The 13,053-nt window shown below is 32.9% G+C and overlaps 2 protein-coding genes across 2 annotated transcripts; both read left to right on the top strand.

Moving 5' to 3' along the window:
* Nucleotides 1–718: 718 nt before the first annotated feature.
* LOC126660719 (probable LRR receptor-like serine/threonine-protein kinase At4g37250) lies at nucleotides 719–4,528 on the top strand. Its single transcript, XM_050354365.2, has 2 exons — nucleotides 719–2,515; nucleotides 3,853–4,528. Exons 1-2 carry the CDS (start codon nucleotides 952–954, stop codon nucleotides 4,458–4,460), a joined length of 2,172 nt encoding a protein of 723 aa, XP_050210322.1. The 5' UTR covers nucleotides 719–951; the 3' UTR covers nucleotides 4,461–4,528.
* Nucleotides 4,529–6,658: 2,130 nt separating this feature from the next.
* Nucleotides 6,659–10,123, top strand: LOC126662354 (probable carbohydrate esterase At4g34215). The gene is made up of 2 exons (XM_050356316.2): nucleotides 6,659–7,407; nucleotides 9,317–10,123. Exons 1-2 carry the CDS (start codon nucleotides 6,820–6,822, stop codon nucleotides 9,542–9,544), a joined length of 816 nt encoding a protein of 271 aa, XP_050212273.1. The 5' UTR covers nucleotides 6,659–6,819; the 3' UTR covers nucleotides 9,545–10,123.
* Nucleotides 10,124–13,053: the final 2,930 nt, after the last annotated feature.

Genomic DNA, 13,053 nt, shown 5'->3' with positions numbered 1-13,053 from the left:
GGAAGCAGTATATAGTAAGATTCCTGTCACTAACAACAGTCATATTCTTCCCTGCAAACTTATGGGTTCCGACTCACTTGGGTGTCTTTTAGTAACCGGTACAAGATTCCTCTTTACCTTCTCTTAATTACCTATTTAACAAATTAACCCATTTTTTTAGTAATATCTAACAAGAGCATGCAAATAAATTTTTGTTTTTTTTGTTCGGTTCGATAATATAAAAAGATTTTGGTTTTTTGGTTTGGTTTAGTGTAGGACAATAAAATTATAAATCGAGCCTCCCAACGCAACGGAGAAATAAAAAAAAACGCAAGCTATGAGTGAAAAGGGTGTCGACAAGACCTTTCACCGGGTTGGAATAAAGAGTTGCTTTATAAACCGAGAGTGAGGCACGTGAAAATCCTAATACATCTTACATATTAAAAGTCTGGAGATCGATTTGGCATTCTTCATGCGCATATTTGTTTTACGTGGACCTGTTGCACTAAGTTGATTTTAGCTCGAGTTAGACGATGAAAAATTATCATGTTAAGTTGCTTCGGAGGCATTTTCCAAACTAAAACCACGGGGAGAACTAACCAAAACCGAAAAAACCAAACAAACAGACATGTTTATTTCTATTTATTAGTTCGTTTCGGTTTATATCTATTGGATTCGATTCGATTCGGGTTGAACCAAATACATTCCTCTGCCTCCTAACCTCAATCATCTTTTAAGTCTCCTTTTCATTGCACAAACTCAACTAAACAAACTACTCATCATCACCAACCACTCCTCTCTCTGTCTCTGCTCCTCCTCTGCTACAACTTTCACTCACCTGCACAACTTCAACTTCAGTAGGTCACCATCTCTCTCTCTCTCTAACCCTTTCTCTCTCTAAACTCTTATATGTCAACCCTAATCCGCACCAGCTAACCATGTTTTACTTCTAACCCAAGAAAAGAAAAAACCATGTCTTCACACAATTTCTTCATCATCTTCTTCCTTGTTCTTGTCTCAGCTCCAGCTTTTTCACTTAACACAGACGGAATATTCCTCCTATCATTCAAATACTCAACTCTAAACGACCCCTTATCAGTTCTTGAATCTTGGAATTACGATGACTTAACCCCATGTTCTTGGTTTGGTGTCACCTGCACTCAATTTAGGGTTACAAGTTTATCTCTACCTTCAAGTCAGCTCCTCGGTTCAATTCCTCCTGATTTAGGGTTTCTTGAAAAGCTTCAAACCCTCGATCTCTCCAATAATTTCTTAAACGGGTCATTACCTAGCTCAGTGTTCAACTCAACTGAGTTACAACTCGTTTCCCTTTCGAAAAACGAGATTTCCGGCGAGTTACCTGAGTCAATTGGTTCGAGTTTGAGAATTCTGAACCTTTCAGACAATGCATTGACTGGGAAGATCCCGAAGAGTTTAACAAATTTACACAACCTCTCAGTTATTTCTCTAAGGTCTAATTATTTCTCCGGTTCGATTCCCTCCGGGTTCAACTCGGTTGAGATTCTAGATCTGTCGTCTAATCTTTTAAACGGCTCGTTACCGTTTGATTTCAACGGTGCAAATTTAAAGTATTTAAATCTCTCATATAACAAGCTTTCAGGTTCAATATCAGAAGCATTTTCCAACAAAATACCTCAAAACGCCACCATTGATTTGTCGTTTAATAACCTAACCGGACCAATACCCGAGTCGTCGTCTTTGCTTAACCAAAAAACTGAATTTTTCAAAGGAAATGTACAACTTTGTGGGAAGCCATTAAAGAATCTCTGTGCAATTCCTTCAACTTTGTCATCTCCACCGAATATTTCAACTACTTCACCGGCTATAGCGGTTATACCTCAAACCGGTTCAAAACCGTTAGAATATTCCAACTCTTCTTTGCCTGAAAAAGATTCTCAAACCGGTCTGAAACCGACCACAATTGTCGCTATATCCGTCGCTGATTTAGCCGGGATTACAATTCTTGCCCTAGCCATACTTTACGTTTACCACTCAAAGAAAAACAAAACTCTAAACCAAACCGGTTCCGAACTCACCAAGAACAAGAATATTATTCTGTCAAAATCTGACGATCAGAATCAAGAACCAAGAAAGCCCAGTGCATGGCCGTGTCTACCGATGCAGACGGAGGAAACGTCGGAGGAATCCGCCACGTCAGATAGCGACGGCGGAGCTGTCAGAATTCAGCAAAAAAGTGGCAAGTTGGTGATGGTTGACGGGGAAACGGAGATGGATATGGAAACGCTGTTAAAAGCTTCAGCTTATATATTGGGAGCGAGTGGTTCGAGCATTGTTTATAAGGCGGTTCTCGGTGACGGGACGGCGTTTGCTGTGAGGAGGATCGGAGAGAGTGGGGTGGGGGTGAAGTTCAAGGATTTTGAGAACCAGGTGAGGTTAATTTGGAAGATGAGGCATCCGAATTTGGTGGGGATTCGTGGGTTTTATTGGGGAGAAGATGAGAAGCTTGTGATTTATGATTATGTCTCTAATGGCAGTCTTGCTAGCTCCACTTACAGTAAGTTTTTTCTTCTTCATCATCTTCTTCTTCGATGTCTCTGTTTTTCTGGCGCATGTTAGTGTTTTTTTGCGTGTTGTGCTATAATGCGCCGATTAATTAGATTTTTTATTTTTTTAAATTACAAAATCTAATCAATTTTAATTAATTCTGTTTAGTTTAGTTAATTATAATTGAGTTTGAATTGTTTTATAATCTAGATTTCGAAATAATTTAATTACAATTGCGAGTTTAATCAAATTTTAACTGATTAATTTTTATAATATTGGTGTAGTCATCAAAACTCTTTTAAAATTATTATTATTATTTAAATTTATTATCAATATTTATGATTACTTTTTATTTAATTAAATTTTTTAATTATTTGTAATATCATAATATTTCTTTACATGCAATAATTTTTTATGATAAAATATTAAAGTTACTATGAAAATACTACATAATTGAATGAATTTGAATTAAAAAAATAGATGTAATAGGTGAAAAATGTATAAATAAAATAGAAAATATTTACCATATAGAGATACTCCATGACTATCATAAAAAAATGATTTTAAACAGTATTTTAACTTCACTCAACTCGAGTAAAACCATCATTTAGCTACGGTAGCTAGTAGGACTGTGAAGTCTGATTTTAACTTTAGAATAAAAGGAAAAAACGCATAATGCGCCAAAATCATGTGTCATTTTCTTAGAAAAACAGCAACCATCACTGCCTTTTTACTGTATATCAATTATTTATTTACGTATATAATTTATTTTAAGTCCCTCAAAAAATATAATTTATTTTATCTCCACATCTTCATGTCTGCTACTGCTAGAACATATTTTTATTATCTGGGCTCCTGTGTATAAATTTTGCTTGTGATCTTTGGTCTGTGAGCTCTCTGCACCTTTTATTGTTTTCTATTCTTCATTAGTTTAATCAATTTGTTGTTTAATTGATTAAATTTTACTTCATGTGCTTATTTCTTGGATGCTATATGTTACTTTTAATAGCTCAAATGCTACTATGTATAGACTATTATTTTTGATATAGACCGGGTTTAAAGTGCATTAGAGTGAACTTTATCATTTAGGAATAGTAAAATTTTATGAAAATTCGGTCAAAATTAAAAAAATTATATTGCTTGACATATGTATACCTACATATTAGAGTGTTATATATGTATTTTAATTCTGTTTGATAGTGAAATAAAAAAAAGACCGGATTTTAAAGAACATATAATTAAAACGAAATTAGAAGAAAGCGATAATTCATTTTGATTTTTATTTAATTGAAATACATTAAATAAAAAATTAAAGATACACTAATGTCTATTTGCTATTATTTCCAGGAAAACAGGGTTCATCACCGTTTCATCTACCTCTTCAACTCCGGTTCAAGATTGCAACCGGTCTAGCTCAAGGTCTAGCATTCATTCATGAAAAAAAGAACGTGCATGGCAGCATCAAACCAACCAACATTCTCCTAAACTCCGATAACGAACCCATAATCTCCGATTTTGGGCTCGACAAGCTTGTCTTAGGCACCAGCAGCCGTAAAACAACCAACTCCGGCCACTCTCACGACACGGCCGGCCCTCATGCAAGCCCTAGCTCCTCCATAACCGCTACGTCCCCGTATCAAGCGCCGGAGTCGTTAAAGAATCTGAAACCAAACCCTAAATGGGATGTTTATTCATTTGGTGTAATCTTGCTTGAGCTTCTTACCGGGAGAGTGTTTTCAGACAGAGAGTTGAGCCAGTTGACTACCTGTTCGGTAATGGAGGATAAAAACCGGGTTTTGAGGTTGGCTGATGTGGCTGTAAGAGGTGACGTGGAGGCTAGAGAGGATGCTGTGTTGGCATGCTTTAAATTGGGGTTTAGTTGTGCTTCGTTTTTGCCACAAAAGAGACCTTCAATGAAAGAAGCAGTTCAAGTGCTAGAGAAAATTACTTTGTAATAAATAAATAAATAAATGTTTTTAATGATTAATGTGGGTCCTATAAAAGTGTTAATTGTTGGATTAAAGTGTGTTAGTGTTTCTTTTTAGCTTTTGTATGTTTGACTGATTAATTAAAATGTTGGTCCATAATTAATTGTACATACATAAAAAAATAATAAGGCATAAATATAAAGTGCATGCTAGTTTTATTTTTGCATAGATTTGGCACATCAATCAATTATTATTATTACTGAAGGGTCGTGTATAAATAATGTTACTTTTTCTTACCCTTTTCACATTAATTTTATGTTCAACCCACTTAACATGATCAATTTGAACATGAGATAGTATTAAAAAAAAATTCATAAAAAAATTGAAGGTCATAATTCAACATTCTTGTTGTCTTATATTCCATCAAAATTTGAGGTGTATATATTTTTTTTGGTAAGCCCATCCGGTTTCCAAGGCTTCGCCCTGACTAATCCGGATCCGACCCGTGTCGCGCACCTGGCATGGTGAGTGAGTCTGCCAGTGGGAATTTTCTGCATTCACAAGGATTTGAACCCGAGACCTTGCTTAAATGATATCAAGCCGCTCACCACTTGGACCAACTCCCATTGGTAAATTTGAGGTGTATATTTAGTTTGTAGTCCTTCATATACATGTAATTCTCACTTTCTTCAATTAGATTAGCTTAAAGATGAATATATAGATGATGATTCTCACTCCAACTTCTAGCTCAAAAATGGATCGACACGAAATTTCACTTCAAAACAATACCCGGAGATTTTTTTATCCAAACAAATCTTATAAAGAAATAAAATTTTACATTAAGCTCTAAATAAACAATCTTCCAAAAGTGCCGTCTCATAAAATTTTACATTATAAGCTCAAGTGAATATTAATCTGAATGTGAAATATTTAAAAGTACCGTCTCATAATTGAAACCCGTTCAGAGCACATGATGAAATTACCACAAAAAATATACATATATAATACACACTAACTTATAAAATTGATCCCGAATGATGAGGTTGGGCAATTTAGTGGTTGAAACAAGTAATGGAATTGTTGGTTCATGTGAATTGAATATAGTGAACAACTCCACTATATTAAATGTGGTGATGCAAAATCAAGATATATGGGACCATTTTGGTGGTCCGGCAAGAACTAATTGCATTGGGCTCTTCTCAACCACCGGAACTGTATATTCAGACCCCCCAACACTTGCCAACAAAACATCCAATTTAGACTTTGTAAGATCAAACTTATCCTAACAATAAGACCCAGCTGATAAATTTAGTTTGATTATATCATACAAAAATTGTTTTTTGATTCAATAGACATACAGAATGTAAGGTAGATTTCACTGCAAATTGAATAAAAAGCCGGATTGAATTGAAAAATTAAAAGAACCGAATGGTTCAGATCAATTTGAAAAAAAAAATCTGACAATTTTAGTTTCGTTTAATTTAAAAAAATGGGAATTTAAATTTAGCTTGAATTGATTTCAACTGAATTTGTAGTGCGATTTTTATATAAATAAATATTAACATACTTTCTTAATTTAGAGGAGTTTAATTTAGTTTTTGGTGTAGCTTCTAACTTTTTGTTTTCAGAAAATTCCATTTAAGCGTTTTGGGGAAGTTTTTTTTGTAGCTGTTTGAACCTCCAACATCTGATGTCTAAAAAATTCTATATTGGATTTTTTTTGTGAAGAGCTGATAACTGATTTAATATTTTTAATTATTTAAATAAAATTATCGTTACTAAAATATATTATTTTTATAATATATAAAATTATTTAAGTTACTTTTAAATACTTTAATCATTTATAAATATGTGATTTTATTTTATTAGTTAGATTAGTTATTTGCAGACAGTATAATTTTTATATTTGGAGGTGGAGATTTTGAGTTTTATTTCTAAAATAAATGTAATCTCCACAACAATCAAATTCACAATCCTGCACCGATATATGTGTTTTTTATGGTTTTAATGTTAAATAACATTAATATTAAAACAAAAGTTAAAGATTCTTTTAAAATAGCTTTTCTAATTTATTGAACAGCCGTTTATTTATTGTATTTTTATTATTATTAATGGAAATTTAAATTTATGACAAAAAAAACTTTTGATTAACGATTTTTATTTTATTTTTTGGAAAAAAAAAAGTTAAAGGAGCAAAACCATCTTTTACCCAATATTATTCCAATTACAACGTTGCCATATTTTTGCTAATTCCATCATTTTTCAACAATTTTTTAATGGGAAATTGTTTAATTAATTGTTATTGATCAGCAATCCTTCATTTCTACTCAACAAAAAATTCAATCTACAAAAACAAGAACCAAATTCTTGAACTCACACTGAAAAAATGGAAGAAAATCAAGAAACGCCTTCAAAACCAAAGCAAATATTCATACTCTCCGGCCAAAGCAACATGTCCGGCCGCGGCGGCGTAAACAGACACCGCCACCAACACCAAAAGCACTGGGACGGAATAATCCCTCAAGAATGCAAATCACAACCCGACATCCTCCGATTAACCGCCAATCTTGAATGGGTCACAGCTCATGAGCCACTCCACGCTGACATAGACGACAAGAAAGTATGTGGGGTGGGCCCCGGTATGTCATTCGCCAATGCAGTCAGAGATCACGGCGGTGGCGGTGGGGTGATTGGTTTGGTGCCGTGTGCGGTGGGTGGGACGGCGATTAAAGAATGGGCGCGAGGGGAGAAGTTGTATGAGAATATGGTGACAAGAGCTAAAGAAAGTGTTAAAGACGGATGCGGAGGTGGCGGAGGAGGTGGTGGTCGGGGGGAGATTAAGTGTTTGTTGTGGTATCAAGGTGAGAGTGACACGTTTAATGAACATGATGCTGATGTTTATCAAGAAAATATGGAGAAATTTGTTGCTAATGTTAGAGAGGATCTTGATTTGCCTTCACTTCCAATTATTCAGGTTAGTCGACCGAATCGAATTGATATTTTAATTTGGTTCAGTTTTCGGTTAGTTTAGTTATGTTATAGTTATGATTTTTGAAAAATTTGATTAATTTAGTTTTGTTAGGTTTTTGATATGGAGTTTTTGAGTTAACAGAACTGACCGAATTAACTGAATTGTGCACAATGGATTCATTTAGAGATCATTGTTGAAGAATTTGTATTAGTTTAAGGCATAGTGGAGTTATGTTGATTCATTGATGGTTAAGAGGCTACATTTTTAAGGAGGGTCACAATTTAGATCTTAATAGTTGTTAGAGATAATAATACTATAGTTAGATCCTCATGTAAAAGTGAATATGGTGTCAAGAGTTTTTACGATCGCAAAATGTGGAATTCAACTCGTAAATGTATAAGGTAGAGCGGATCTTTGCTTGTTCACTGTTCATGCTCAACGAGCATTCTTCTCCTGGGAGATTTTTATGTAGATTCCATCCATACGTTATTTATGAATCCAACCGATTAAATGTTAGGCAATTTTATACATTTTTGTCTAGCTTCTCAAATTATAATATTTGATTGGTTGAGTCTGTAAATAATATACGGACCGGGTCTAGGTTAGAGCTTTTGTTTGCCTGCAGGGTGTGTTAGAGATAACAAAACTATAACTGGAACCTCGGCTAACAACTTGAACTTTTGGTGAATTAGTTGTTTGATAATAGGCTGATGAACTTTGCTGTCATTTTAGATATGCTGTGATTTCAAATGCAATGCAAGGTGTTAAGCACAAAGTTTTTTTCTAGTAAATGATCATAGCATGCATTCTGTTGACAATTAGACCACCTGAATGAAACCTAACCTAAATGTTTTTTGAGCCAAAATATCCTTTGTATCACTATGAAATGCTTATTGGGAATCACTTAGTTTATCTCGTAAATTTTCTGGTAAATTTTATGCACCATAACTGAATTCTTCACTAATGTCCTTCCAAATTTACTAATTTCAAACTTGTTCGTTGTAACAAATCGCCAAATGCTGATTGATGTAGCAGTACAGTCACCAAGAACTCATCCCATGAAAATCACTTAGCTTTGTGTTTGAATGCAAACTAGTGGTGATTTGAGCAAGAAAGATAAAAAGGGTGGTAAAGTGGGGGAAAAGGAAAAGATGCAAGAGGTGGAGCCATGGAGGGTGAGCAAGATGGGGTTAGAATAAAGAGGTGTGGTTCATTGCTATATCATAGGAAATTAAATAGAAGTAGATGAGGGGAAGAGGAGGAGGCCTCTGGAGTAGAGGCGATCACAGTTCCAGAACTGCCAGTTCCTGTTCGGAACCGGCTGTTTGAAATCGGAATTCGTGGTTCTAGTTCAACCAAAGGGTAAACAATCTGAAACTGATTCTATGATTTTGGACGGGTTCAAGCCTGATTCTGGATTTGAGCGGTCTGGCCTGGTTTTGACCGGTCTGATTTCGAGCCCAATCAGCCAGTGGCCGACTCTACCTTGGGGAGCAAGAAAGGGTTAGAATGCCGAGGCTATTAGCTCATTGCTCGGACAACAAACAGGATAAAAGAGTGATACTTAATTGTGGTAACATTGGGCTGAGTAGTAACACTTGTGACTACACTGACTAGGGAAAGGAATGGTGGTCTTGGCTGAGGGTGGATATGTTTGTAGGTAGGAGTCGGCAAAAATCAAACTAAAACGACAAATTGTTTGATGAATAAACCGACAAATTTAATTTGGTTCGATTTGATTTTGAGAGTAAAACAGAGTCAGTTCACTTTTTAGTTCAAATCGAACCGGTTAGTGCAGTTTGAAGTACTTGAATTTTGTTAAGGCTTTTAACAATCAAGATTCTTGATGTTGCTTAAATCAAATGATTTTAATTTGGTGTATTGATTAAACTAACCTGAGAAAAAAATGTAGGTAGCAATTACATCAGGAGATGAGAAATATTTGGAGAAAGTAAGAGAAGCACAACTAAAGATGAATATTTCAAATGTGGTATGCGTTGATGCTAAGGGATTACAACTTAAGGAAGATAATCTTCACCTAACTACTCACTCTCAGGTTAAGTTAGGCCAAATGTTGGCGGAAGCATATCTTAAGCATTTTGCAGCAAACCCGTCCCCGACTCCGACGCCATCGATGTAGGGTGTTTATATTCCGATCTCGGAGTATATATGCGGGTGAGAACTATGTATGGAAAAATATTAATCTTTAAGAATTGGGCCCCGTTGATTATATGATTGAGATAGTAGGCTGTGCACGTTTTCATCATGAAGTAGGATAGGAACTTTCATCATGATTAACATTTTTCAGCACTACTTGCTTTACTGAAAAGTGAGCACTACTTGCTTTACTGAAAAGTGAGGGATATGAACCCCAAGGCGTAGATGAGTTGGTAAGGCGCTCTTCTAGCTTAAGTGAGGTCGCGGGTTCGAACCGTACTCATGTATGCAGCCGTTTAAAACTTGGGGCCAGAGTTTGCCTCCCGCAAGGGACCTACACAGCTCGAGTGGGGATTAGTCTGAATGTGGAAGGCTTAAAGGTGCCGTCTCATAGTTGAGACCCGTTCAGGAAACCTCATGGACCCTGTACCAAAAAAAAGAAAAGTGAGGGATATGAAAATCTCTTTTTGGGATTATTGTCTTCTGTTGTGGAACTTTGATCTTATGTTCCGGTGCATGGTTTTAAGAACTTAACCGGTCAGTTCGACATAATTAAAAGTCACTCCGGTTTGATTTCTCTAAAATCTGAAAATACGGTTAAAATAAATGCAAGAGTTTAAAAAAATATCATCTAACCGTAATATACAACCGATTCTTTCTAATTAAGATATATATAATATTGTTTTTGTTATTAGTATTCCGTACTAGTTAGATAAAATGATTACTTGATAAGAAATCCCTAAAGTTAAAATATTTTTTCATACTGAACTCGTTTAACAATAATTTGTTTAACTATACGATTTGATTAATAAATCGATTGAGTTGTAAATTAGTAGTCATACCCTTTTAGTTTTTAAAGATTAATTTTTTATATTCCTGTTGAGCCATATTATTTTTAGAATTATATAGCATGATATGTGGGTTTAAACTTGTAAATTATGCGAAAGTTTTAAAATGGGGATTGAACTATTTTTTGTTGCAAAATAAGTACTAAACTTAGCAAAACATTACAAAAAGAGGAGTTTCAGCCATGCATACCTCACTGATTGAACGAAAAATGGCCCGAAGTATCCATTAAGTTTAGTACTCATTTTATAACGAACCATAGTTCATTATCAATTTTGAAAATTTTACATAGTGCATCACCCTTCCAAGTTTAATATTTAGCATCTTTTATAGTAATCTATTAATTTTTCATTTTTATGACACTGCTGCAGTATAGAAAATGTGGCTTTATGTTGCATTTTTTTTTTCCAAGCTTAAATCCTCAGTCTCTGCTTTCATCATGATGTACACAAAAAATTAATTTCTATGGTAGGAGTAGCAAATCAAAAATAAAATAAAATAAAATAAAATGTGTGCTTTTTTAGTGGTTGGCAAATTGGTGTTTACTTCTATGACTTGCTAGACCCCACCTCTTAGAACAGACTTTTCACTGGCAGCCCCTTTGTCATTGGAACAGTTTTCCATTAAATACATTATTTTTATTCACCTACTTATGGAGTTTTATAATCATGGAGTAGTATTTTAAATTAAAACTTTGACCAATTTATAATCAATTTTATTATTGATTTGGATTCGAGGTTAGATTCTTTTTTATGAATTGTACAACTAGTAAGTTAGGAATTTTTGATGAATTTAATCTATTTGATTTTTCCAATTGTAATCTTTACAAACCATTAATAGTATTTTGGTCTTGACCGAAAGTGAATTTTTTTTTTTGCAAAATTTAATATTTATCTATACAAATATAAAATTTAAAAAGATTATTTAAAGATGAATGGCTATATTTGAAAAATTAAACTTACATTTTAAAATAAAGATTACAAACACTATTTTGTCAAAGTGACGAGATTTGTAATAACGAATAAATTAAAAATAATGTATAAGTTATAAATTATAATTTCTTTGTAATATTTTCTTCATTTTTCTTATATAGCCTTGTTATGGCCAATTAAATTGATTTGAATAATAACAATAGATAACAATATCTAAATAAATAATATAAAAAGATGACAATATTGGAGGGAAAAAAAGAAATTTAATAATTATTTTGAGACAAAGGGTATAATATAACTCTTTTCTTAAAGGGTTAATGTCATCATATAGCACAATTATTAGTATTTTTTATTTAAGCACAACCTTTCATTATGTGACATATGTAGAATAAATGTCTAAAATGACGTCGTTTTGGTCGTCCGTATGATTAAAAACAATGTCGTTTTAACAAAAAACAAACTATGAAATATATATCGAGCTATAAAATAAAAAAATAAAAAAAATTGTGCTAATAGCTGAAACATTTTTTAATTTATGTTTAAATTGAAAAAAACGCAAAAGGTTGTGTTATATTATGATATTAATTTTTTTTTAAATAAAACAAAAAGTTTTACCAACCAATTTTAAAGAAAAAGAAAAGCTTTTACATGTGCAAGTTGGTAGCACCCCTGCAAGGATTCTGCCTATTATGCTACTTACACATCGGCGCCGCACCTTCAAAGATTCCACTCGCATAATTTTCAGATATCCTATTTTTATACTTAAATATTCTTTTCATTTTAATTTACAATTATTCTATAATCTCTCAACAAAATTGATTCTTTCAAAAAAAAAAACATCATAACAAATTAGAGTACCTTTTTTCTATATTGATTAAACAATAAGTTAATGTAATCCCTCTGTTCTAATAGAGTTGTCCATTTTACTTTTATCACACAATTTAAAAAAATATAATTATTGTTATGGATTTTATAATATTTTCTCTATTTTTTTATTATACCCTTGTTTAATGTAGAGTATACTTTCAATTTATTTTATTAGTGGAATTTAAATATGAATAGATTTGGAAGATTGAGTTTTAAAATTGTTATTTTTTGAAAGTGACAAGAATTTTGGCATTTTGGGATATATATTTTTTCAAAATGGACCACTCTATTAAAACGGAGAAAGTATACTTTAATATTGTAAACCTTTTTAGTGGAAAATAGTTAATTAAAATGTATTTATAAGGGACACTTATATATGTTTATTATTAAGCTCCCTTCTATTGTTTAACTTTAAAAGGTACTTTAACCTTTTTATATATAAAAAATATAATTATTAATTTTAAATATTTGTATAATAGTCTCTTTCAACTTTTTTTTTCTTCAAACAAACTCTTCATTTTTCTAAATATGCTTATTATGTAAAACTTTTGTATACATCTTTTTTACCAAATTATATCTGCAATATTTAACTATATTTTTGTTGGAATTACGATAATTTACATGCTTAATGTTTTATAAATAAATTTATACCATACTAATGTTTGTAGCTGTTTAATACTTGAAATTACAGTTAATTCCTCTCGCAAAAAAAACCTATCCGATTTGAAAGGAGATTTGTCTGGGTGTAGAAAGTTTAGATGTATCGTTTTATCATTTTAATAATTTTCTAATTTAACTTATGTTACACTAAATATTAACTCATCTATATTACTTTTGTAACAAAACC

This window comes from Mercurialis annua, linkage group LG8 (assembly GCF_937616625.2).
Source record: "Mercurialis annua linkage group LG8, ddMerAnnu1.2, whole genome shotgun sequence".
Taxonomy (NCBI): domain Eukaryota; kingdom Viridiplantae; phylum Streptophyta; class Magnoliopsida; order Malpighiales; family Euphorbiaceae; genus Mercurialis; species Mercurialis annua.
This window is presented reverse-complemented; position numbering and strand designations above follow the sequence as displayed.

Bases quoted from the DNA above. Each gene is read 5' to 3' on its own strand.
- LOC126660719 (XM_050354365.2), top strand. From the start codon at position 952: ATGTCTTCACACAATTTCTTCATCATCTTCTTCCTTGTTCTTGTCTCA. The intron at 2,516-3,852 runs GTAAGTTTTTTC...TATTATTTCCAG, and splicing joins TCTTGCTAGCTCCACTTACA to GAAAACAGGGTTCATCACCG.
- LOC126662354 (XM_050356316.2), top strand. From the start codon at position 6,820: ATGGAAGAAAATCAAGAAACGCCTTCAAAACCAAAGCAAATATTCATA. The intron at 7,408-9,316 runs GTTAGTCGACCG...AAAAAAATGTAG, and splicing joins CTTCACTTCCAATTATTCAG to GTAGCAATTACATCAGGAGA.